Below are 26,976 nucleotides of genomic sequence, written 5' to 3' on the forward strand. Positions count from 1 at the left end.
AAGAAACAAAGCCTTGATGATGAAATATAAACTTTATTAGGTTCAAGGACAAAACTATTCATAGATAAAAATCACACTATCTATGGCAGGATGTAATAAATCCAGAGGATTTTTTGCCTCTGATATCCGATTCTACTTCTTAGCAAATGGCGGAAAATAATAGGCACATGAGGTGGGGGCAAACCTGCTAAGAATTTTTCAAAATTCACAAGAAATCCTGAAACATCTAATGGAGATGCTACACTGAAGACAGAGGAGGTTGCCACGATGTAATGTTTTGCATCAAGTCAAATTCTCTAAGATTTCTATATTGTGAGGTAGAACAAATGCTTTTAAACTTAAAATCTTGAAATGAACAAAAGATTGTCCAAAAAACAAACCAAAAGATTTTCAATGCAAGTTCGTAATTTTAATTGTGTCCAATGAGCCACATTTACAACAGGAAAAAGTCTCCACTCCTATATATTTGCTTTTTTTTCCTGGTGCCATTCTCTCCATAAGGTGCCATTTTCAGTTACCGTATTTTTCGCTCCATAAGACACACTTTTTTCCCCCAAAAAAGTGGGTGAAAATAAGGGTGCCTCTTATGGAGCGAATACTCCTCCCCCCATACCTTTTTGTAATCCCGGCAGTCCAGCGCTGTATCAGCAGGCGCTCCTGCCCTTCCCTCACTGGGCGGCTGCCTGAGTCCTGATTTGTTGTGGCAGAACGGCGCACAAGGCTGGCGCGAGTTTTTTGCATGCCTGCCTGGTCCCGCGCCGCTGCCTGAATGGCTGCCATCAGTTCTTGCGGGACTCACGAGAACTGATGGCAGCCATTCACGCCTGCCTTGTGCGCCGCTCTGCCTCTCGCTGCCGCAACAGATCAGACCTCAGGCAGCCGTCCAGCGAGGGAAGGAGCACCTGCCGATACAGCGTTGGACCGCTGGGATTACAAAAAGGTATGGGGGACCCTGCTGGATTTTAAAAAGGTACCAGGGGGATACTGCTAGAATTAAAAAAAGTTACTTGGGAGCCCCTGCCTGCCTGTCTGCCACCTGTTCCGGCCTGCCACTAGAACACCAGAGAGGGGACAGGGCAGGGTGGTGGGACAAGGTACACCATTTGATTCAGAATTTTTTTTTCTTGGTTTTCCTCTTATGGTTAGATGCATCTTATAAAGCGAAACATATGGTACTTTAAGGGGACATTACTCAGTCAAATAGGATATCAAGAAAGGGATTAGAACCGTGAGAGGTGAACTAGCAGACATGATTACAGTGTTTTCCACTACACAGCGACTCTCTGAAATAATGGGCCTACCAAGATCAGACAGCCTCACTTAAACATCTGAAGAATTTGTGGCAACGGCACAAACAGCATTGGAATAAACTGTTCTAGGAAAAGTCAGTCAAAACTGCCGTGATTACAATATTGAGAGGGTGTGAGCTGTAGTGTATGTACACCCCATCGTCTCTTGCTGTGTGGCAGAGGCTACAGTGCATGTACACACGGACACCTCCCTCTTACCTCTCGCCGTGTGATGGAAGCAGCAGATCTCGGCCGCTCCTGCTCAGACTTCTCCATTTCATCTAGGAAGCTCATGATGCTTTGGAGCTTTGCTTCTGACAAGAGTGCACCATCCTGACACACTCCGGGGGCATGAGTCATCTTCCCAAACCTCTCCAGGTTATCAGTTGTCAAAGAGTTCGAGTCAACTTCCTAATTACGGAAAAGAATATTAAGCAGAAAATGAGACTGGACTCCATCTAATCCTGTAAACAATGAATGCATTTCCTACACTGAAGGGTTACCCTCCTTGCAACATATACCCAACCTCATGTGTGTCCTCAAGAGCTGCCGACTTCTAATCACTGACCTGGAATCACTCTCCCCAGGAACCCCAGTTGAAGAGCTACGACTGACTATGATAGGATCATCTCTTCTCTTGCAGTAGCTGCCAAGCAGAAAATATACAGCACTTCACCTGAGTGCTGGCTCTGCTCAGTACGATTGATATAAAAAGACACAATAACACTTCAAACTACAGATAAAGCACCAAACTGCAATGCATTAATCTGAGCCAGACAAGACATAAGTACTATCATTCATTCCCAGGGCTCATCCGTATTTGGGCTGCAAAAACTAAACTAAACTAAACCTTAGCTTTGTATACCAGGTCTTCAGCCAGAAAGGAGCTCAACTCGGTTAACAGTAACTAAAAAAATAACTTAAAAAGGTAACAATCACAAAATATTAATATGACTAGTTTCCAAAGTGTTTGGCAAATAAAATAGTTTTTAAAGATTTACAAAAAAAGGACCAGGACCCCTTAAAATAAGAGGAAGTTCATTCCATAGTTAAGAAAATTTGAAAACCAAGGATTGACTAAAATTCTTGGCCCCTTTGATTCCTTTCACTGAAGGGAAAATTTGAATTGTTGGGTGCCTCTTGCATAGGAGAATCTAGAAGCATTCCATAATAAAGGGACAAGAGGGATGAAGATACCATATAAAATTTTAAAAGTAATACAGGCACATTTAAAATGAATCCTGAGATAGACCGGAAGCCAATGAAGGTTTAAAAGCAATGGAGACACATGGTCAAATTTACTTTTTCCAAAAAAGTAATTTTGCAGCGGTTTTTTATATCAGTTTAGGGGGTGAAGAACTTATGTGCACGACAGAAGAGCGAGACTTGGGTGTGATTGTATGTGATGATCTTAAGGTGGCCAAACAGGTTGAAAAGGTGACAGCGGAAGCTAGAAGGATGCTAGGGTGCATAGGAAAAGGTATGGCCAGTAGGAAAGAGGAGGTATTGATGCCCCTGTATAAGACTCTCCTTTAGAATATTGTGTACAATTCTGGAGGCTGCACTTTCAAAAAGTCCAGAGGTAGGCTACTAAAACTGTGTGTGGTCTTCATCATAAGGCATATGGGGACAGACTTTTTTTTTTTTTTTTTTTAATCTTTATTCATTTTCAAATCTTACAACAAGTGTACAATATTTAATCAGAGAATTCTTATAAATCACTTGATATTCTTATATATTATTATCTAAAGCATAAAAAAGACTTAAAGATCTCAATCTGTATTATTTGGAGGAAAGGCGGGAGAGGGGAGATATGTTTAAATACCTATGTATTGTAAATGCGCATAAGTCGAGTCTCTTTCATTTGAAAGGAAGCTCTGGAATGAGAGGGCATAGGATGAAGTTAAGAGGTGATAGGCTCAGGAGTAATCTAAGGAAATACTTTTTTACAGAAAGGGTGGTAGATGCATGGAACGAGCTCCCGGAAGAGGTGGTGGAGACAGAGACTGTCTGAATTCAAAAGGGCCTGGGATATGCATGAGGGATCTCTCGTAGAGAGAAAGAGATAATGGTTACTGCGGATGAGCAGACTAGATGGGCCATTTGGCCTTTACCTGCCATCATGTTTCTATGAAAGGAAAGATGTTGGAAAGGATTTAGTCCCCCATAGATGATTTTATATTACACAGAATTCAGTGGAAAGGAGAGCGACAAAGGACATCCTGGAGACAAAGTCCAATCAGGTCCAAAAATAGGTTCTGTAAGACAAATCAATCACAGACCATCAAACAGTTCAAGATGCATATCTGCTAGGGTATAACCGTTTGCTGACTCGAGTTCTTTAAGATCAGAGGTCTTGCAACTAGTGTGAACGTAAGGAGTGATTTTGTACTTTTTTATCGCCACTTCTACATGAGAATGTTAGTTTTAGACCATGGTGTGGTTAGTGCCAAGGTTTGGTTACAACTTTGGAGTTCGTTTGGTTTTTTTTCTGCAGTATTACTTATAAGTAAAAAAGTTTTCCTGGTTCTTCAAACTGGATAGATGTTATGCTCCTAAAAAAGCTAGTTTATACAGTGAAGCGGAGATCTTCTGTAGAGTGGGCCTGTTAACATCAAGCTAAGTGGTTTCCTCTATACCAGTGTATCGCAAAAAGTGTGCCTCCTGAGATTTCTGGTGTGAGCCAACACACTGGCAAAGAGGAGAGTCATCCACATCAGCTGCCTACAGGACGTGCCTCTCACAGCGAGAGGCACGTCCTGAAGGAAGTCAGTCGGAGCAGCTGACTCTCCTCCTGGCCGGTGTCTCTCCTCTTCTCCCAGCACCTCCTGGATCCCTGTAACGGCGGGATCACGTCCAGATGGGCCTCCGCTCATGCGCGTGATGTCATCACAATTGACTTCCATCTCTTAGCGGCCACTGCCGACGGCACAGTGCGCAGCGGCCGCTAAGAGAGCGAATAGAATGCTAGGTATAAAACAAGAAGGGTATTACAACCAGAACAAAAGAAGTTGTCCTGCCGCTGTATCGGGCGATGGTGCATCCGCATCTGGAGTACTGCGTCCAATACTGGTCGCTGTATCTTAAGAAGGATATGGCGATACTCGAGAGGGTTCAGAGGAGAGCGACACGCTTGATAAAGGGTATGGAAAACCTTTCATACACTAGAAACTGGGGCTCTTTTCCCTGGAAAAGAGGAGAATTAGAGGGGATATGATAAGAGACTTACAAGATCATGAAGGGCATAGAGAAAGTAGAGAGGGACAGATTCTTCAAACTTTCGAAAACTACAAGAATGAGAGGGCATTCGAAAAAGTTGAAAGGCAAACTGTTGTGTTCTGCCCATTCCAGAAGTGCACAAGACAGACAAGTAAGTACATGTTCTTTTATGAGAAGCCCCTCCTCCGCCTCACCTCATCTATCCAGGCGTATTTGTCCCTCTTGAAGGTTTTTGGCTCCAGGATAACCTCCGGTTCCTCCTCCAGCAGTTTCAGGGTGTTCAACAAGTCAGTAAGAGTGGTTTTTGAAGGAGCTCTTCTGACCTTCACCACAGCCTCCTGGTCCTCAGCTGTCAGCTCACTCATGTTTAGGTCCTAGGGATCCAGAGAAAGCAGTGAGGCTGAGAACACCCGTTCTGTTCAGAAGAGCACCACATCTTAAAGCTATTTTCATCATCATGTGTGCAGAACTCTCTCAAAATATTCCTGTGCTACCAGCTGCCCTCACTCCTTCCACAAAGCTACAACTCATTTGCTATTTTCATAGTTGGTTCCTGGAAGAAAAAAAAGGTGATACTACTGAGAATGTCAAGACCTGGGCTTTATCCTCTGCAGGTCTGCTCTGTCCTTGGGATGCCGAGCCCAGTGGAGTGAAACTCTCCTTCAGATGTACAGCTGCCTGCCCTCTGGTACCTAAAAAAAAAAAATATGCTGCAGATAAATGATCTGCTCTTGACCCTTTAAATGCCATGTGTAGAACAGCAGGTGAGAGTACGCTCAGGGTTTTGGTCAATGGGAGCAAAGTGCATAGCTCACAGGCACAGGAGAGGGCATGGGGCGGGAGGGGAGGGGGAGAAAACTTGTGCTCACCTGCATTGTTTGCTTTGGAGAAGCTGCCACTCAAATCTGCATTTTTCCCCACCGATGCTCTCGGCTTCTTTGTACCTAATCGGCCGCTCTCTTTCAACTGTTGTAGCTCTTCCTCTGCAATCCGTTTGCTTTCCAGTGCTTTTTGGGCCCTTCTCTGCTGGAGTTCCTAAAAGAAGGGTAAAAGCTGTTACTAGAAAGGTCCTTCATTCCCATCCCCACCTACAGCTGCAGCACCCCGAGGTTGTGGTGTTGGGACGCCATTCTGCCATTCTGAAACAGGGCGAGATCGGCACACTGGTTTCACCGCCCCTGTGTAAGAATTATGAATTATTCCCATTCCCTCTCCCCTCTTGCCATGTAGCCGGCCATTTTAAAGCAGACAGAATGCTGAGACATTCCCCCCTCCCCTCTTGTCACAAGACACCTGTCACATATTAACCCTTATCTTAAGCCGTCTTTATTTGGAAAGGACATCAGCTGACTGCAAAGACTCAGGTTCTGTCCATGTGTAAATCAGGCCCTTGCCTAAGTGCTGAGTTGGAGGGTGATCACGAGGTAAAGCACGAGGCAAAGGGAAGGTGATCACGATGTAAAAGCATGTATCTTTGTATCCACCAATCATTAGATGTGCAAACGAGGGAGTTACTATGATGTCATGTGCATAGAAGCATAATAAAAGGGACTCGGAGCTAGCCATTGGCAGCGCCTCCATCCCGACTCATAGATTGCGTGTGTGTGTTTGCTGTGTTTAATCTCTACATTGTGGGTTCAAATCCCATGCTGCTCCTTGAGACCTTGGACAAGTCACTTAATCCTCCATTGCCCTAGGTACATCAGATAGAGTATGAGCCCACCAGGACAAAATGTTTGAGAACTTGAATGTAAACCACTTATAACCTAAGTAAATATTTGTGGCTTACCTGTACTGCTGTCCTCCTTGCCTGCCGTGCTTTCTCTTCTCGAATTTTCCTACGTGTTTCCTCTTTTTCCTGATGCAATGCCAGCATACGACTCTCCTCCAACGCCTGTTGATGTTTTTCCTTTAAAGGATGAAAACAATTGAACTTAGGAAAACTAGGCTTTGTAATCACAGCAAAATGCCCCCGTCCTCACACAGCTGTGCCAATATTCCCCCTAACTGGAGATACACCGCCTGCCATCGTGGCAGTGGGGTCCTGTGTGAGAGAAGTCTCACCTCTTTCTTAGAGAACAGCATCTGTTGGAGAGCAACAGCACCAGCTCTCTGCCGCTGCGTTTGGCGTCGATACCAGCGCTGGATTGTGATAGCCGCTTGGTTCACCTGCTGAATGAACCTGAAGAGACGAGAAGATGAACAGAGAGCTTTTGTAGCAGAGAATGACACAGGAACAAATCTGTCCCTGTCCCTACAGGAATGCAACATCCCCGCGAGTTCTGTTGCTGTCCCTGCCCCATTCCTATAATCTCTGCCTTAACCACACAAGCCTTGAACATTTATGATTTTAAAGTGTTTGAAGCTTGCAAGATGAGGATGGAGCTTGAAGGAATGGGGCAAAGACAGGAAAAGAACTAGCAGGGATGGGGAAAAATTTGTCCCTGTGACATTCTCTATTTTGTAGTTAACAGATGACATGAGGAAGGGTGTAGCACAATGCAAAGAAAGGAGGCCAGCGACTACTGTTCACTTTCCCTACAATCTCACTTGCTCCCAAAGAGGGAAAGATCTGGCTGTGCCAAACCGAAGATCCATAAAGACATCAAAAGCAGAGACAGTTTCTAACGTACCTGTGCCAGTTCCAAAGCAGATAACAAAAGAGAAAAAAAATACATAAAATATTAAAAATTTAATTCTGCAGAACTGAAAAGAACATTTGATTCCTGGAGCAAAACCAGTGGCTGAACAGGAGAGTGTGGCGCAGTGGTTAAAGCTACAGCCTCAGCACCCGGAGGTTGTGGGTTCAAACCCACGCTGCTCCTTGTGACCCTGGGCAAGCCATTGCCCCAGGTACATTAGATAGAGTGTGAAACCACCATGGCAGACAGGGAAAAATGCTTGAGTACCTGAATAAGTTCATGTAAACTGTTATGAGCTCCCCTGGGAGAACGGTATAGAAAATTGAATTAAAAAAAAAAAAAGGAAGAAGGTGGGGTTCTGGAATAGAGGAAGAGACAAAGAGTAAACCTAAACAGTTTTAAGTAGTATAAAAGGAAAAATCAGAGCATCACCTTTCTGCCTCCTCTTCGGAGACCTCCTTCCTCCGGAGCAGACCGCCGCTGCCACTGGTGCTGCTTTCTCCAGAATTCTTCTGGGACATGTTGTTACTGGAAAAATTCTTTTCAGATTTCTTGACATTGCTGCTCTCATCTTCATGCGTCGTGGCCTTTATAAGGTTGCTAAATGGAAAGGAGGCAATTTCAACCATGGAGAAAACAAGGGGACCATTCAGTGTGCTAATGTGTTTTAATTTATAGTTATCCCTCCTCAGAAAATTCTTTAAATGGATAATGCAAGCCCTGACCACACTCAGGTAAAGCCCAACTTACTTGAGAGATGTGGCCTTCTGATTGGAGCTCTTGGGTGTCAGGACCTTATCATTAATGGAATAATTATTATGCAACATGGTGGTCACAGAGTTACCCATGGCACCCTTGTTACTCCTTGAAAAAAATAAAGAAACAAAAAGGATAAAACAAAGTGAATGGAAGTGGGTGTGCATGTCAGCTTCCAAACAATTGGACAAGCTTCCTATTGGCACCTCACCTATTATTGGCAGTAAAGTTGGGTGCGAGTGGCACTGTAGCCTCTTTCCTCTTCATGCCCACAGGACCGTCCAGGGTACTTGTACTGCGGGCCCTGGGTGGGACAGGGAACGCCCTGGGTTGATCATCCTAATGTTGCATGAACAAGAAGGCAATGTCAGAGGGTTCATGTCTGGGGAAGGGGTGATCAGACGAGGGCAGAAATGGAGATTCACAGAGCAACAGTAAAATATTTGAATTCAATGAGAATACTTAAGAACCAAGTATCCTTTTGAAACTACAAGGTGTTTTTTTTTTTTAAAATAAATCTTTATCGATTTTTTTTTTTTTTTAATATATTTCTTTATTCATTATAAATTTTCAAACAAGTGTACAATAATTCAATTCATAATATACAGTTCCACTTGAAATTATTACAAATTTCACACAAAAAGAATTATCTCCCCCAACCCCATACAGATATCTTTATAAATATCTGACACTTTTTTAAAACCACTCTCACCCCCCACCCACCACATATACATAATAAATGGGGTTAAATACAAATTATTTATTATAATAATCTATTTACTATTAATGGCCCCCAAACATTTTAAAAAATCTTTATTGATTTTTCAAGCTACAATTGTGCAAGAAATGAATCACAAATATGGGTATTACAAACCAAACACAATAAATGTATAACGTTAATGCTCTATTATTTTTATCCCCTCCCTCCCACCCAATACAAATAAATCTTCATGAAACTATTCATAAATTCCTATATCAATACCATTTCCATTCCCATTCCCCCCCTCCCAGGATGTGTATGTTTACATGTCCACAAAACGAAAAATTATTCCTCTTTACAATATTTAGCCTATGGCTCCCAAACATCCATAAAATTCTTAAATCGTCCCTGTTGTATGGTCAAACAACGTTCCATTTTATAAGTAAAACATAGGGTTTTCCACCAAAATGAATAACTTAACCTATCCCAGTTTTTCCAGTTTCTCAAAATAAGCTGCATGGCAACCTCTGTCATTACTAATAGAAGCTTGGTATTACTTGCAGATAGTTGACTTTTAGCTCTCATAAGAGTACCAAATAAAATAGTATCATAAGATAAAGCCACTGGATTTTCTAATATATTATAGTATAATGCAGTGCCACAAATTAGCCCAGCAGAACTTAACATACCAGGACAGTAGTCCCCTGTGGCCTATTGGCTGAAGCACGTTTTCCTGATCCACCAAACCATCTTTTCCTTTTTTTTTTTTTTTAATTTCTTTATTCTCTTTCAAACTTACATCAAGTGCACAAAAAGAACATGAAATACTATCATATAACACTTGAACATCATACATGATATTCTTAATATGTAAATTAATTAAAAACCCTCCCCCCTCCCATCTTTCTATATAATCATTAAAACTATCATATTCCTTCAAAATTTCAATTTCGCTACATCTTGTCTTCCAATCCCCCCACCCCCCCTATGTATATTATCAAAGAAAAATGATGCCTATTCACTACAAAAATCAACCATCGGTCTCCATATCTTTAAAAAAATTTTATAACTTCCTTTCTGTATTGCAATTGCTCTTTCCATCTTGTAAATATGACACAGGGAATTCCACCAAAACGTATAATTGAGATTACGATAATTTTTCCAGTTGTTAGTAATATGTGGCATAGCAACACCCATGTGTCCTTCCTGGACGTGAGTCTGTTTATCCAAGATAAAGTTATCTCCACCAGTCTACACAGAAAACCTTCAGATCGTAATGCTCTTCTCCAATATCAGAGTTTTCACCCTCGTTCCCTTAGGAATAGTATTCCAGTAGGACAATTTTTGCGCTTACGACGCATATGCTCAGAGGAAGCGGATTTTGACAGACAAGCCATTGCTATGTATTATAAATTTGTTGAACGGGGTTATCCTGTCAGAATTATCAAACGTGCGTGGAAGCGTGCCAAGAATTGTCATCGATCCTGGCTAATGCAGCCAGTGGTCAAGGACAACGAACGTCATACAGTTTGTGTGCTTCCCTATACCAATAATAGTAGTGCCATTAAGATTATTTTAAAACACTGGCCTATAGTACAATACTATTCTTCATTGATTGAAAAACCAAAATTTGCTTTTACAAGAGCTCGGAACCTGGGTGAAAAACTCAGATATAGGAGACTTAACTATTCCAGTCAGAATTTGTGTGCTCACCAACCATGTGGGCATTGCAGTACTTGCTGTCATGTGTGGCATCAATCTTTTATCATGATTCCAACATTGCAGAGGAAAAGATTTCAACTTAACACTGGTACTGATTGTGAGTCCCAGGGGGTCGTGTATTGGGTGATCTGCCCCTGTGGTTTATTGTATATTGGCCAAACCAGTAGAAAAATCAAAACATGCATTATAGAACATCTTAGCAATATCCGCAGAGGCAGAGTATCCACCCCCCTGGTTGACCATTGGTTGATGGAAAATCATTCTTTACAAGATCTTAAGTACACAGTGTTAATTCACATTAAGCAATATGAGGGTGACTTTTACTGCAAAAAGAACAACGATTTATATACAATTGGAATACCTTATCACCTAATGATTTAAATTCCGAGATAGAGTGGTCAAATTTATGATAAATGCGTGGTATCCTCTGGTTTAACGTCATTTCCAGTCCTATTTTGTCAGTGGGGCCTTGTAACAGGTGAGAGTATATATACGTATCCGGGTAATGAATCTTTCTCAGTCTGTTCCTGTTCCGGTGCCGTCCCCGGTTTAGTTCGCCTAAGTAGGTATGTTTATTCTAATCTAACGTTATATGATACTACCATTAAATGTCAGTATTAGTATGATTCAGATATTTAGTTAGATATGGTTTTATTAATCTTTTTAATTTTAGTTTTCATTTTTAACATAGACCCCTCCTGAAGAAGAACACGAAACTCAGGTCGGGGGCCAGGCATTGAACAAATGTGATTTTTGGCACTTTATTGCACTACTTGCACTATTGCTTTTTTGCACTAATTGCACATTTTTGCACCAGACTTTACTCTTTCTGCTGGATTCTTATAGCGAAAAATCCCCCTGCCATTTTCTGAACTGAGGCAGGAGTATAGGGAAGATACGGCTAGTCTTATACTGGCCTTAAGAGTTTTTCCAGCGTGTTATGAACACTGAATCAGAATATGTAAGGACAATTTTGTTTTTAATGTAATGTTTTGTAAAATGTGAATTAGAGCTGTGATATAGCACAGTTACTTACCGTAACAGGTGTTATCCAGGGACAGCAGGCAGATATTCTTAACGCATGGGTGACGTCACCGACGGAGCCCCGGTACGGACCTTTTTAACTAGAAAGTTCTAGTTGGCCGCACCGCGCATGCGCGAGTGCCTTCCCGCCCGACGGAGGAGAGCGTGGTCCCCAGTTAAGATAAGCCAGCTAAGAAGCCAACCCGGGGAGGAGGGTGGGACGTAAGAATATCTGCCTGCTGTCCCTGGATAACACCTGTTACGGTAAGTAACTGTGCTTTATCCCAGGACAAGCAGGCAGCATATTCTTAACGCATGGGTGACCTCCAAGCTAACAGAGAGGGAGGAGGGATGGTTGGCCATTAGGAAAATAAATTTTGTAACACAGATCGGCCGAAGTGTCCATCCCGTCTGGAGAAAGCATCCAGACAGTAGTGAGTAGTGAACGTGTGAACTGAGGACCAAGTGGCAGCCTTGCAGATTTCCTCGATGGGCGTGGAACGGAGGAAAGCCACAGAAGCAGCCATAGCTCTGACCCTGTGGGCCGTGACAGCACCTTCCAGTGAGAGACCGGCCCGAGCATAACAGAACGCAATACAGGCAGCAAGCCAGTTGGAAAGCGTCCGTTTAGAGACAGGACGACCTAGACGGTTAGGATCGAAGGTCAGAAAGAGCTGAGGGGACGATCAGTGAGCCCTGGTACGGTCAAGGTAGTATGCAAGGGCACGCTTACAATCCAGCGTGTGCAACGCCTGTTCCCCAGGATGAGAATGGGGTTTAGGGAAAAAGACAGGCAACACAATGGACTGGTTGAGGTGAAAAGCCGAGACCACCTTGGGAAGGAATTTAGGATGGGTACGCAGAACCATCTTGTCATGGTGAAAAACAGTGAACGGTGGATCGGCGACCAGTGCATGCATCTCACTAACCCTCCTGGCAGAGGTGATGGCAATGAGGAAAAGCACCTTCCATGTTAGAAGTTTGAGCGAAGTTGTGGCAAGAGGCTCAAAAGGGGGTTTCATGAGGGCTGATAAAACCACATTCAGGTCCCAGACGACAGGAGGAGGCTTCAGAGGTGGTTTGACATTGAAGAGGCCTCTCATGAACCGGGAAACCAGTGGATGAGCCGTGAGAGGTTTTCCGAGGATAGGCTCATGAAACGCAGTGATGGCACTGAGGTGGACTCTGATTGAGGTAGACTTGAGGCCAGCGTCGGACAGAGAGAGCAAATAGTCCAGTACAGTTTCCACCGCTAATGAGGTGGGATCGTGATGATGCAGTAGACACCAAGAGGAGAACCTGGTCCACTTCTGATGGTAACATTGGAGGGTGGCCGGTTTCCTGGAGGCATCCAAAATGCGACGAACAGGCTGAGACAGATTCTCTGGAGAGGTCAGCCCGAGAGAAACCAAGCTGTCAGGTGGAGCGAAGACAGATTGGGATGCAGTAGAGACTGACGTTGCTGCGTAAGTAGAGTAGGAAACACAGTAAGAGGAATGGGCTTCCTGGAGCTGAGCTGAAGCAGGAGGGAGAACCAGTGTTGGCGAGGCCACCGAGGAGCGATGAGAATCATGGTGGCCCTGTCCCTGCGGAGTTTGGATAACGTCCGCAACATCAGAGGTAGTGGAGGAAAGGCATAGAGGAACCGATCCGTCCAGTCGAGCAGGAATGCATCTGGGGTCAGACGATGAGGAGAGAAGAGTCTGGAACAGAACTGGGGCAGCTGATGGTTGTGAGGCGCTGCAAAGAGGTCCACCTGCGGAGTGCCCCAGCGAGCAAAGATGGAGTGGAGTGTTGAAGGGTCCAGAGTCCACTCGTGAGGTTGAAGGATGCGGCTGAGATTGTCGGCCAGGGAGTTCTGTTCGCCCTGGATATAGACAGCCTTGAGGAAGAGATTACGGGCCGTGGCCCTGGTCCAGATGCTGAGAGCCTCCTGACAAAGGAGGCGAGATCCGGTGCCGCCTTGCTTGTTTATGTAGTACATGGCGACTTGATTGTCTGTGCACAGGAGAAGAACCTGAGGGCAGAGAAGGTGCTGGAAGGCCTTGAGAGCATAGAACATGGCTCTGAGTTCCAGGAAATTGATGTGATGTTGACGCTCCTGAGGGGTCCAGAGTCCCTGGGTGCGTAGATCTCCCAGGTGAGCTCTCCACGCATAGGGGGAGGCATCCGTGGTTATGATCATGGAGTGAGGGGGTAGATGAAAGAGTAGACCCCTGGAAAGATTTGAGGAGTTCAACCACCATTGAAGAGATTGCTGAAGAGACGATGTCACAGAGATGGGATGAGAAAGAAGATCCGTGGTCTGTGACCATTGGTTGGCAAGAGTCCATTGAGGTGTCCTGAGGTGGAGTCGCGCCAGAGGGAGCACATGGACCGTCGAGGCAGGACCATCATCTGTCGGGCAGGAATGGAGTGATGAAGGAGCACCTGACGACAGAGATGGAGCAGGGTCCGTTGACGGTCGGAGGGGAGAAACGCCCTCATTAGTGTGGTGTCGAGAACTGCTCCAATGAACTGAAGTCGCTGTGTGGGAAGCAGATGCGACTTGGGGTAGTTGATATCGAACCCCAGGAGATGGAGGAAAGAGATGGTGTGATGAGTGGCTTGTAGCACAAGTGGAGACGTAGGTGCTTTCACCAACCAATCGTCCAAGTAGGGGAACACCTGGAGGTTGTGAGACCTGAGGAAGGCCACCACCACAATAAGGCACTTGGTGAACTCCCTGGGCGATGAAGCGAGGCCAAAAGGTAGCACTTTGTACTGATAGTGACGGTGCTGTATCTGAAACCGTAGGTAGCGACGTGAAGTCGGATTGATTGGGATGTGAGTGTAGGCCTCTTTGAGGTCCAGGGAACATAGCCAGTCGTGTTGAGAGAGAAGAGGGTAAAGCGTGGCAAGGGAGAGCATTCTGAACTTCTCCTTGACCAGACACTTGTTGAGGTCCCTGAGATCGAGGATGGGACGAAGGTCTCCTTGGGAACCAGGAAGTAGCGGGAGTAGAATCCCTGACCCCTTTGGTCCGGAGGCACCTCTTCGATGGCATTGAGAAGAAGGAGGGATTGGACCTCCCTCAGGAGGAGGGGGGTTTGGGAGGAGTAAGAAGCAGACTCTACGGGAGGATTGTCTGGTGGAAGAGTCTGGAAGTTGAGAGAGTAGCCGTGGCGAATGATGTTGAGGACCCATTGGTCTGATGTGATGACCTCCCAACGGCTGAGGAAGATTTGGAGGCGACCTCCGAGAGGCTGAGGAAGAGGCAATGATGATGGGAGACTGGCTATGCCCTGGAGGAAAAAGTCAAAAGGGCTGAGATGGTTTTGACGGAGGGAGAGGCTTGGCAGGTTGGTGAGACTGTGAGCGAGCCTGAGATTGATGCTGTTGACGAGGTCGGCGAGGCTGCTGTTGAGGCGGGTTGAGAGGTCTGGCCGAGAACCTGCGCTGATAGGAAGACTGCTGTCTGTAGGTGCGAGCAGGTGGAGTCTTCTTTTTAGGTTTAATCAGAGTGTCCCACCTGGTCTCATGTGCTGAGAGTTTCTGGGTTGTTGAGTCCAGGGACTCTCCGAAGAGTTCATCACCCAGACAAGGTGCGTTAGCCAGGCGGTCCTGGTGGTTAATGTCCAGGTCAGAGACTCTCAGCCATGCCAAACGTCGCATGGCCACCGCCATGGCAGATGCGCGAGAGGTCAGCTCAAATGAGTCGTAGATGGAGCGAACCATGAATTTCCTGAGTTGGAGGAGGCTGGAAATATGTTGCTGGAAATATGTTGCTGGAAAAGAGGGACCTTACGTTCAGGAAGGTATTTCTGTAAGGAGGAGAGCTGTTGCACCAGATGCTTCATGTAGAAGGAGAAGTGGAAGGTGTAGTTGTTGGCTCTATTGGCTAACATGGCATTTTGGAAAAGGCGCTTACCAAATTTATCCATGGTTTTTCCCTCTCTGCCAGGAGGGGTGGAGGCATATACACTGGAACCCTGAGATTTTTTCAAAGTAGATTCCACCAGGAGGGACTCGTGGGGCAATTGAGGTTTATCAAACCCTGGGATTGGAATAACCCGGTACAAGCTATCCAATTTACGAGGGGCTCCAGGAACCGTGAGGGGAGCTTCCCAGTTTTTATAGAAAGTTTCCCGTAAGATGTCGTAGACGGGCAACTTCAGAAATTCTTTGGGAGGTTGCTCAAAGTCTAGGGCATCGAGGAAAGCCTGAGACTTTTTAGAGTCGGACTCTAAGGGAATGGAAAGAGCTGCTGACATCTCCCTATGGAATTTGGAGAAAGAGGATTGCTCTGGTTTGGAGACGGTGTCGGTCATGGAGGGTTCTTCGTCGGTTGACGAAGCGTCCTCCTCGGTACCGTGAGGGGAGTCTTCCCACAAATCTGGGTCCCTAACGTCGGGGTGCGTACGTTTGGACACCGGTGTGGAGGGCTCGGCATGGCGGGTCTTTGAAAGAGATTTGCCTGAGCGCACCGAGGCGGTACCGGGTGAGGAAGACCGATGTCGTTCCTGGGACCGGACAGGGTCGGCAGCATCACGGGTATGTACTGTAGGTGTTTCTGCCAAGAGCACCGGCATGGAAGTATTAATCGGTACCGAGGGGGTCGACACCGATGGGACAGTGTGAGGCTCGGACCGGTCCCGTACCGGAAGGTGTGGTGCCAGCAACGCCAGCAACAGTTGTTGGAGCTGTTGTTGCAGCTGCTCTTGTAACTGTGTTTGGAGTATGGCCGCGATGCGGTCGTCCAGGGGAGGCACCGGTACCGCTTTTTTCTTCTTCGGTACCATAGGTGCCGCTCTACGCTCCGGCGATGAGGAGGCCAATGATGAGGCACTCACCGATATCGGAGCGGAGCGTTTGCGGGGCCGGTGCGGTGCCGGGAGGGCCAGTGTCGCAACCGTGGCAGGAGGGCGCTCAAGGGAAGTGGGAGGCTTCTTAGCCGGCTTACCTGGGCCCAACGACCCCGAGGAAGGGTCCGGTGCCGACTTTTGTGGTGCCGTCGACATCGCAGCCGGTTCCATGGCAGATCCGGTACCAAACAAAATATTTTGCTGGATCTGCCGATTTTTCAAAGTACGCTTTTTAAGCGTAGCACAGCGGGTGCAGGTGTCAGCCCGATGCTCTGGACCCAAGCACTGGAGGCACCAATTTTGTGGGTCGGTGAGGGAGATCGGGCGTGCACACCGCTGGCACTTCTTAAAACCCGGTTGAGGGGGCATGAATGGAAACACGGCCTCCGCAAAATCGAACCCGGAGGCCTGTATGGTGGCAACAGGCCCCACCGGGGCCGGCCTGAAAAAATAAGGAAAACTCGATGAGTTTTTTTTTTTTTTGAAAACAAAAATAAAGGGAATCCGATAAGGAAAAAGGAAAAAAAGTGAAAAATACGCGAGCGGGAAGGCAAAAATTAGTTTTTCAACGGCCGTTGAAAACACATGCGTCTTCTTCGCTCCGCGGAAACGAAGAAACTGGGGACCACGCTCTCCTCCGTCGGGCGGGAAGGCACTCGCGCATGCGCGGTGCGGCCAACTAGAACTTTCTAGTTAAAAAGGTCCGTACCGGGGCTCCGTCGGTGACGTCACCCATGAGTTAAGAATATGCTGCCTGCTTGTCCTGGGATAAAATTAAGTATTTATAGTAATTCATCACAGAATACGACTCATTAACTCCCTAGTAGTGTAAATTGCATAGCAACACCCGTCATTATCATCAAAAGCTTATTGTTATGTGCTGATAATTGACTTTTTTTCCTCATAGACATACCGAACAGAACAGTATCATATGATATTTCCACATGATTTTCCAATAAGCAATTTATTTGAGACCAAATTGAATTCCAAAAATTCCTAATGCAGGGGCAATAAAAAATTAGATGATCCAATGTCCCTACTTCAAGATTACAGTGCCAGCATCTATTAGATTTAGAGCTATCCAACTTTTGTAAACGAACTGGGATCCAAAAAGCTCTATGCAATAAAAAGAACCAAGTTTATCTCATAGATGCTGACACTGTACATCTCATTCTCCAAGATCAAATTTGTGGCCATTGAGAACCATCTTTTCCTTTAATAAGACCAGACTGGAGCTTCCCCCCTCCCCTTTTTCTTCTTTTTGTTGCCACAGTGGCATGGCAAATATGTCAGGGAGGATATTTTTTCAAATGCAAAAAAGGAGGAGATAGTCATGGGTTTGGGCAGCTATGCTGACATCAAGTGATTGCCTTAAACCCAGAAGAGAGGGGTATGGCAGGAATATTGTTCTCACATAGGAAGCAGGACTAGGATGTGGCATTGCTGAATCTGCTCATACAGAGGTGGCCAGCCAGAAACAGAGACTGTTAGCATCTCATTGCTGTTGGTAAAGATGGGGAAACGTTTCAGTCCAGTAGGTAACTTGAACATACCAGGTACCATGAGAGAGGACAGTGAAACAGTCTGTTAAAGCCTGCAGTGTCAGAGGAAATTCTAAACCCTGCCAGCAGAGGAGAAAAACATGGGGGGGGGAAGAGAAGCAGAGAAAGAAAAAGGGAGGCAAGATACTCCCAAGGGAATTCTACATAAAAATAGAATAAATTCTGCATCCTTTGACTAAAGGACACAAGGTCTCATTAAAAATCCTGGCGTTCTACTTTTGTTTTTGGTTCTAAGTTTCAAGTTTCAAGTTTAATATGTTTTTGATGAATCGCTTCTTCTAAATTCGAAGCGATGTACAATATAATAAAATTACAATGTAAAACAAAATCATAGAAGATACTACTAACGAGGTTAAAAAACAAATTTGACAAAACTGGAGACAAAAGGAAAATAAGGGGATGAAGTTACATTTTAAATACAATAGAATATACATAAAGGGAAGGCACATATAGGAGGGATAATGATAATAATTTTAAAAAGATAAAATTTGATGGGAAAGTAAAAATCGGAAATGAGACTCGAAAGATTAAATTTATGAGATTCTCATGATTATTAAAAAGTCACTTAGGAGCTAGTTAGTTTATGAATGCGTCACTGAACAGGAATGTTTTTAGTTTACATTTAAATTTTACTAAATTAGTTTCTTCCCTTAGAAAGCTCGGTAAAGAATTCCAAGTCTGGGGTGCAGTGACTGAAAAAATAAACTGACGACGTGTATTAATTATTTTTAGCGATGGAATCGTTAGAAGATGTTGTTCGGCAGATCTTAAAGTTCTATTAGCTGTATAAGGGATTAGCAGTTTGTAAATGAAAGCTGGAGTTTTATAAAGGAGTGATTTAAAGGTGATCAAACTGAGTTTATATATTATTCGATGACCCACCGGAAGCCAATGGGCTTCCTTAAGGAGCGGCGTTACGTGATCAAATTTTTTTGCTTTAAAGATGAGTTTAATGGATGTATTTTGTATTATCTGTAAGCGTTTTATTTCCTTTTGTGCTATACCTTTGAACAGGGCATTACAGTAATCTATCTTTGAAATGACAAGTGAATGAATGAGGATGTTTAGAGAATTGGCATTAAGGAACTGAGATACAGAACGGATTTGTCGAAGCCTGAAGAATGAAGACTTTATAACATTGCTAATATGGTCGTGGAAGGAAAGAGAGTGATCGAAAATAACTCCAAGTATTTTAATATTGTTGACCTCTAGTAAAGGATGACCCTTAATAGAAATTGGGAGGCTTAGTTTGGGGTTATCCTTCCAGGGAAAAAGTAGTACATTGGATTTCGTGATATTCAATGCAAGTTTATTATTGTTTAACCAGTTATGTATTTGTTCTAATTTTGTGTTGATTACTGATATGTCAGAAGGATTATTGGTATCAATGGGGTGCAGAAGTTGGATATCGTCGGCGTAAGCGAAAACATTAAAGCCGATAGATTGACATAAAGTCAACAGAGGTGCAAGAAATATATTGAATAGCAGTGGAGAAAGTATAGAACCTTGTGGGACACCGTTTGTAGAGGGGAAAGTTTTGGAAGTTGAATTATTGAAAAAAACAGATGAAGAACGATCAGAAAAATAAGAGTGAAACCAAGATAGAACTTGGTCTGTGATACCAATTGACTGGAGCCTAGTTAGTAATAGCTCATGATCAATTGTATCGAAAGCCGACGAAAGATCCAAAGAGACTAAGAGAACTGATTGATGATGGTCTAGAAAGTAGTGAATAATGGTAGTCATGCCTATTAGTGAATGTTCTGTAGAATGATATTGCCTAAAGCCAGTCTGATTGGGGTGAAGAATATTAGTTTTTTCGATGAAATCTGAAATCTGGTTAAACACCACCTTCTCAGTTAGTTTAGATAGAAATGGAATATTGGCTATAGGTCTGTAGTTCGACATATCTTCAGGACTAATTTTATGGTTTTTAATGATCGGATGAATAATTGAGTGTTTCCAAACCGTAGGAATGATACCTTTTTGTAGACTGTCACTAACCAGGGTAAGAATTGCTGGTCCGAAAATCTTAAAGAATCGCTTAAGGAGGAAGGGAGGAATAGAGTCAGTTTGGGAACCTTTTAAATTAATAGTTTTTAAAGTAGCTTCAATCTCTGCTAAAGTAGGAATATTAAACAAAGAATATTTTGAAGAAAATGAGCTAAGCTCAATTTGTACTTGATCAGATTTAGCTAATGAATTTATAGTGAATGTAGATCTGATATTGTCAATTTTTTCGATGAAATAAGTAGCAAGTTCTTGAGAAGTGAGTTTAATTTCAGTATCTTGTTTTTTACGTTGATTAAAATGAGTAATTGAATTTAGTATACGATAAAGGATGGAGGAATTTGTGGCTTTCTGAATTAATCCTGAGTAAAATTTTGTTTTTGCAAGATTTATTTTTAATTTATAGAATTTAGAGTGTTCTTTAAATAGTTCTCCATCAACCTCTGACTTGTGAGAAGCTGCTTTGGCCAAGTCCTGTTTTTATGTCCTGTATCAGGATAACGCTATTTTACTCCACTCAATGGTAACCAATCGTCCGGATTATGGTAATTTCTTTTACAATAAAATCGGATGACTTGAGCTTGTTCAGAATAAAGCCATTTATTTCTTAATCATTCCTTTAAAAAGCTGCCCATTAGTTGGTGGCTGCCTTTAGAGTGCTACTTCTGGTCTTGAGCCTTTTTTTTAATGGTCCCATTCCTCATACCCAGGCTCGGTTGAACACTCACAATGATTTATTATTTGTGCCCTCACCAGCTGGAGTTTGTCATGAAATAACTTGCAACTCAGCTTTCTACACTTTGACTCCACTCCTTCAAATTAAAGATTTTATTGGAGATTCTATTGATAAGTTCAAATTGGGTCTAAAGGTCTATTACTCTACCCTAGTCTTTGGGAACAAACAACTTAGACTGAATTCACCAGACTGCACCCAACTCCTCCGTTTTCTTCTGCAAATATTTTACTAAATGATTATGAATCACTCTGAGGTTTATATTAAGGGCAGAACAGAAAGTTCTGTTAAAACATATAACCTATGTCTCTAGCTAATTAATACATTTTCAGTGCAATACAAAAGTTGTTATTCAAAGATGTAAAAATTCTTTACACATTTTGCAGTCCTGGCACTCCCCTCCTCCATTAAAAAAACAAAAAGAATATTCTCCTGACTTTCTTCTCTCCGCCCCCATCCCCCCCCCAACCCGAGGCTTGGCCTCTTCATCATCCCTTCAGGTTCGATTCTCTATCTACTATTCTCCTTCCCCATTCACCGGTCTCCCATTTCCTCACCTCCATCCTCAGCACCCCAGTTCTCTAGCTATCAAGACTCCATAAGAATAGCCTTACTGGGTCAGACCAATAGTCTTTCTAGCCCAGTAGCCCGTCTTCATGGTGGCCAATCTAGGTTACAGGTTACAAAACCCCAATACTAGCAACATGCCAAGCTACTGATCCAGGGCAAGCGGTTGTTTCACCCATCTGTCTCAATAACAGACTATGGATTCAATGTGGAAGAAGCAGGCACAGCCTTTTTCAACCAGAAAAGCCTGACACATTATCTGACACTTGCAGACAGGAAATGGGCACCCGGCGGCGAAAGCCAATCTGCGTGCCGCAGTACTGGTGCTCTTAGCCAAAGAATGAGACATTCTCCCCCGAAGCTACGCCTGCATTTCCATGCAGCGCAGTTCGCACCCATTTGAGGAGGATCGGTCAGCTGTCCGTGACATCTCTAGGACGATACCATCAGACTGGCCGGGGGGTGCTGTTTACCAAGAACTATGCTGTACTGCTAAAGCACTCCCCTATATGCCATTCTTACTTTCTATTCAAAACTAAAGATCGGTGAACCCCTCTGTTGGCCATGGTTGAACCAGAGCATCCAGACCCTTGGTCTGACCGTTCCTGCAATGACTGAAAAAGCGGGGCAGTTTGGCGTTGCCACTCGTGGTCATCAGGTCCATCAGGGACTGACTCCAAGCCTGCACTATCAACTTAAAGGCCACGGGACTGAGAAACCACTCTCCGGGATCTAAGATGTGACGACTGAGGAAGTCCGTCTGAACATTCTCTACTTCGGCTAAGTGAGATGCTGAGATGTCCTGAAGATGCGACTCCGACCAGAGCATGATAGGAATAGGGGAAGGTATCCCTAATGTACTATTCCACAGTTTTGTTTCAATCTCCACCTGCTGGTCATGACTGGGATATATACCCACTCCTAAAGATTAACCTTTACTGGTCTGGAGAGTGCTAAAGAAAAACTGGTTTCAGATCTTCTGACCGCCTCACCTTCCCAGTCACTCTGATAGGGACTCTCAGGACCTCACAGGAAAATTAGGGAAGACATGCAGTCCGGTTCCGATTCCGGCATACCTCTACGGAACTGCACCAGCCTGCGCTCTACCCTATTGCGGACGAACCCAGGGCGAGGTGGCTCCCGATCTGACCTGCAGGCTATCTGAGGAGTTTACTGCAGGTCTGCTAACAGTGCCCCCCCCCCAGAAACAGATGATGTAAATACCAAAGTCTGTGATCTCTCACCAAAGGATGTCCCCGAAGGGTGAATTCACAGCACAAGGGCAAAACCTGGGACAAAAGACGAATTAAAAGAACTAGAAATGTAAAATGAAGCACGAGCAGAAAAGACAAACCAGCAGTCAGAGCTGCAGGAACTGACTGGCATTCTAAGACACGTGACAGGATGGATATACCTAGGGAGGGGCTTGTTTTGCAGCTCAGAACTAGAAAGGATACACAACCCCGCTGGTGAAGATCCCAGAGTTTAATGTACAAGAACAACTTCTTTCCTCATTGAGCACAGTTCTATTTGGTTAAACATCTCCAGATTTACAAATAAACTGCTCCATGTAGTCACCTTACCAAGATATTCCATGTGGTTCCCTTTTCCGGGGAGGTTTTACTCAGGCTGGCAAGTTTTCTTCTCCCATCAGAGCTGCTGTCAAAGAGGGCTAAGAAATCCCCAGGCTGATCATCACTAAACTCCAACCAAAGAACAACGACAAAAAACTTTAATAAGCTTAAAGAACTGGATAACAGGGAAGTTTCCAAGTTTATTTAATCTTTGATATACCGTTTATCCAATATATATCTAAACCAGGGGTTCCCAACCCTGTCCTGGAGGAACACCAGGCCAATTGGGTTTTCAGGCTAGCCCTAATGAATATGCATGAAGCAAATTTGCATGCCTATCACTTCCATCATATGCAAATCTCTCTCATGCATATTCATTAGGGCTAGCCTGAAAACCCGATTGGCCTGGTGTTCCTCCAGGACAGGGTTGGGAATCACTGATCTAAACGGTTTACAATTCTCAAATGTTATTAAAAAAGAATAAAAAGGAAGAGGCGGGAAATGGTAAGAGATTAAGGGCTAGAATCACGAACCTGCCCGATCGGGACCGCTCCGTGTTCGATTCGAGCAGGTCCAATGGATTTTTGAAACTCCAATATGCAGATGGAACGCCCCCATCTGCCAGCAAGGATCGCTGGTGTGCGATCCTCACATATGCGCAGACCATCTGCTTTCCCTGCAGATGGTCTATGCATGTGTTTTGTGTCCAGGTTTTTTGGGTTTTTTTAATTGCTGGTTTTTGTTTTGTTTTTTTTTATGCGCACCGACTCTCCTGCTCTCCCTTTCCAGCCAAGCCCTGCTCTTGCCGCCCAGACTCTCCTGCTCTCTGCCGTCTTCCCTGCAGTGTGAGCCCGCGGGTTTAAAGCGAGGCTGCATGCTTTAAACCAGGGGTGCCCACACTTTTTGGGCTTGCGAGCTACTTTTAAAATGACCAAGTCAAAATGATCTACCAACAATAAAATTTAAAAAAAAAACACAACGCACACTGTACGCATACAATTGTTAATTATCATTCCTATTCTGGGGTTTTTTCAAAGAGGTCAAAGGAGATGACTCTATGCACTGTCACCTCAGTAACAACCATACAAAAATAGACAAATACCCACCCCCTCCCTTTTTACTAAACAATGATAGCAGTTTTTAGCGCAGGGAGCTGCGCTGAATGCCCAGTGCTGCGCTCGACGCTCATAGGCTCCCTGCGCTAAAAACCTCTATAGCGGTTTAGTAAAAGGGGACCATATTGTAAAATATAGAGAGCAGATATAAATTCAGACACATTTTGATCACTAAATTTAAAATAAAATCATTTTTCCTACCTTGTCTGGTGATTTCATGAGTCTCTGGTTGCACTTTCTTCTTCTGACTGTGCATCCAATCTTTCTTCCCTTCTTTTAGCCTTTATGCTTCCTCTCCTCCTGACCTCATTCCCCCTCCCCCCAACGTTTTCTTCTTCTCTCCTTGCCCTCTCTTTCTTTCTCTCTTCATGCCCCCATTCTTTTTTTCTGTTTCTCTTCTTTCCTTCTGTCTCCCTGCCTGCCCTCTTTCTCCCTCCCTGCCCACCCACAAGCCACTGCTTCTGCCGCTGCCATCGGATAACAGGCCGCCCGCCGCCGGCCAAGCTCTCCTTGCTTCGGGCCCACCAGCATTCCTCTCCCCGACGTCAATTTTGCCGTCGGAGAGGAAGTTCCGCTGGCCAGAACTTCCTCTCCGACGGCACAATTGAGGTCGGGAAGAGGAAGGCTGATCGGCCCAAGATCGACATTTTGGGAAAAATGCTGCCGGGTCCTGCCTTTGAGGAAACAGAAAGTAGGCAGGACTTGGCAGCAAGAAGAGCAAATCGCAAGCTTCACTGACCTGTCTCCCGCTTTAGCCCGCGAACAGGGCTCTAACATGTGCGTGCCGGCTTCCCTTCTTACCCCCTCCCCCTCCCCGGACATAACTTCCGGTTTCAGAGGGAAGCCGGTACAAGCACATGTTAGCCCCCGGAGCATAAGTTCTCCAAGCCTTTTTTTGTTTTTTTTTTTTTAAATGTTGAGCAGCGGAGGCAGCAGCAGAATTCAGGAGCGGGCCAGTCAGGAGGGGAAAAAAGAGAAGGGAAGAAGGGAACCCGTTCTGCGATCGACTGGGGTCGCCTGAGCGAGCGACCTGTCGATCGCGATCGACGCGTTGGGCACCCCTGCTTTAAACCCATGGGCTTGCACTACAGGGAAGGTGACAAGAGAGTAGGAGCTCGGAGCAGAAAGCAGGGCTGGAAGATCGGGACACAGAACAGAGCAGGGACAGGAGCCGCACGAGGAGGTTGAAGTGTTTATTCCCCCGGTGCTACAAATCTTTCTTCCTACACAGCAAAAGATTGGGGCAGAGAGCAGAGCAATGGAGTAGGAGAGTCGGCAGAGACGTGTGCGACTGGTCCCCAGCAGTCGCTTCTATTCTTGATCGGCCAGTCCCAACCGGTGTCCCAAATTTGTTTGGTGAATTGCATCCCTGCCTACTTTGCAAGCGTTTCCCCTCATTTGCATGCACGGATTTGAAGCGGATCGCTGGAGAGGTTAGTGAAATCTGGTCGCAAACTGTTCGGTACACGATCGATTTGTTTTGTGAATCTAGCTCTAAGTATATCGAGAAAAAAAAAATCATAAGAGGGAGGGATGCGAGGGAAGGGGATTGAAACAAGAGGGAGGGATGCTCTTCTGTGAAAGAAGGGCGCCCTGCTGGGCTTAACTGGGATTCTAAACTTCTAATTACTTAAAAAACTTAGATTAACACCAGTCCCCAGAACAGAACTGATAAGACATTAAAAGCATTGGGGAAACTCTGAAAGCCAGATTCTCAAAACTTAAGGTTGCCTTTAACGTGGTCGCTAAACTGGTTCCACAAGGTTAAGCCTGCATGCATTTTATCAGAGGATTAACAAAATGATTTACTGCGGTCTTTAACGAGCTTTCTAGGAGTCCCCAACATTGCCATGCAAAAGGGCTTCAGACTTATTTAAAATTGGATTGTATCGCTTATAGAACTTCTAAGCGATGTACAATTTAAAAATAGGGTTACAATATTTACATATACCAAACCAAATAAGGACCAACATGATACAAAAGGGGCAGGGCTAGAATTACAATAATTATAGGAAAGAAACAAAGGAAGCACAAATTGGGCTAGTAGGGGAAGTGTCTGGAGCCTCCTGAGATTCGTGTGTCTTTAGGAAGAAACATTATGCATTTAATATTTCATTTTGAAAAGCATCTCTATATAAAAAGGACTTCAAGGAGCTCTTGAAGCGATCAAGATTTTGTTCTCCTCTGAGATAGGAGGGTAGTGTGTTCCATAGCTGTGGAGCGTAAATTGTAAAGATTTCGTTTCTTCAAGTACTAATTATTTTTAAGGAGGGGATAATGAGCAAATTTTGGTCTGTAGATCGTAAAGTCCTAAGAGGTGTTGATCAAGGAATGCTGGTAAGTTTGACTGTCGCGTTTTAAAACAAAGCAAAATTATTTTTTATGTAATATTGAAAGGAGTAAACTGGTGGATTCTTAAAATTTTCCAAGCCATTCTCCAAGAGCAGCGTTGGCTTTTGGTGACAAAATTCAGCAACAGGTTCAGGGGTGCCAGTATACTGTTAAAAGTGTATCTTGGGACGTGTGTTTTCACTGTGGCTAATGGGGGAAAAAAAAAAAAGTTACATGCTCTCATAAATTGTAGGGTTTTGTTTTGGGGGGGGGGTTACTGGGAATGGTAAAAGCACGCTTCTTGAGCTGGAGAGGTGCCCAATCTCTCCCGCTGCCAACCCAATATACCTCCCCCAGCAGTCGGAGAGATGTCCAATCTCTCCCACCCAACCAACACACACCCCTGACAGTAGGAGAGATGCCCAATCTCTCCCGCCGCCAACCAACACATTCCCCCAGCAGCAGGAGAGATGTCCAATCTCTCCTACTGCCAACCAACACACACACACCCCAACCCCCCTCGGCAGCAGGAGAGATGCCAATGCTCTCCCGCAGCCATGAACCCCCCTTCCCCCCATGTCTCTGACGACCCCCCACCCTCTCCCTCTTACTTTACTTTAGATAGCTGGTCAGAGGGATGCTTACTTCCTCTGGCCAGTTGGACACCTCTTCAAAATGGCAGGCCTTCCCCTCCCCGGTGCATCCTGAAATGCACCAGAGTGGAGCCTGAGGCTCTGACTGGCCCAGATGCATAAGACCCCTCCCAAAGGTACATTCGGGGAGGGGCTTGAGGCTGTGATTGGGCAAGGTTAAGGCTACTCCCATCGGAGGGGGCCTTAAACAACCTGGGACAATCAGAGCCTCAGGTCCCTCCTTGGTACATCCTAAG

The 26,976-nt window shown here is 44.7% G+C and overlaps 1 protein-coding gene across 3 annotated transcripts in view; it reads right to left on the reverse strand.

Moving 5' to 3' along the window:
• CEP131 (centrosomal protein 131) overlaps positions 1–26,976 on the reverse strand; it is a 126,579-nt gene that overhangs the window by 88,318 nt on the left and 11,285 nt on the right. For all 3 annotated transcript variants that reach the window (XM_033961698.1, XM_033961700.1, XM_033961699.1), the window contains exons 4-13: positions 22,651–22,765; positions 8,118–8,245; positions 7,901–8,014; positions 7,583–7,750; positions 6,573–6,690; positions 6,298–6,417; positions 5,378–5,543; positions 5,103–5,200; positions 4,703–4,882; positions 1,509–1,700 (exon numbers count right to left, since the gene is read on the reverse strand). In XM_033961698.1, the coding sequence (XP_033817589.1) occupies positions 1,509–1,700; positions 4,703–4,882; positions 5,103–5,200; positions 5,378–5,543; positions 6,298–6,417; positions 6,573–6,690; positions 7,583–7,750; positions 7,901–8,014; positions 8,118–8,245; positions 22,651–22,765 (1,399 nt within the window). The remainder of the gene's footprint in view (positions 1–1,508; positions 1,701–4,702; positions 4,883–5,102; positions 5,201–5,377; positions 5,544–6,297; positions 6,418–6,572; positions 6,691–7,582; positions 7,751–7,900; positions 8,015–8,117; positions 8,246–22,650; positions 22,766–26,976) is intronic.

The sequence above is a fragment of the Geotrypetes seraphini genome, chromosome 10, assembly GCF_902459505.1.
Source record: "Geotrypetes seraphini chromosome 10, aGeoSer1.1, whole genome shotgun sequence".
Taxonomy (NCBI): Eukaryota; Metazoa; Chordata; class Amphibia; order Gymnophiona; family Dermophiidae; genus Geotrypetes; species Geotrypetes seraphini.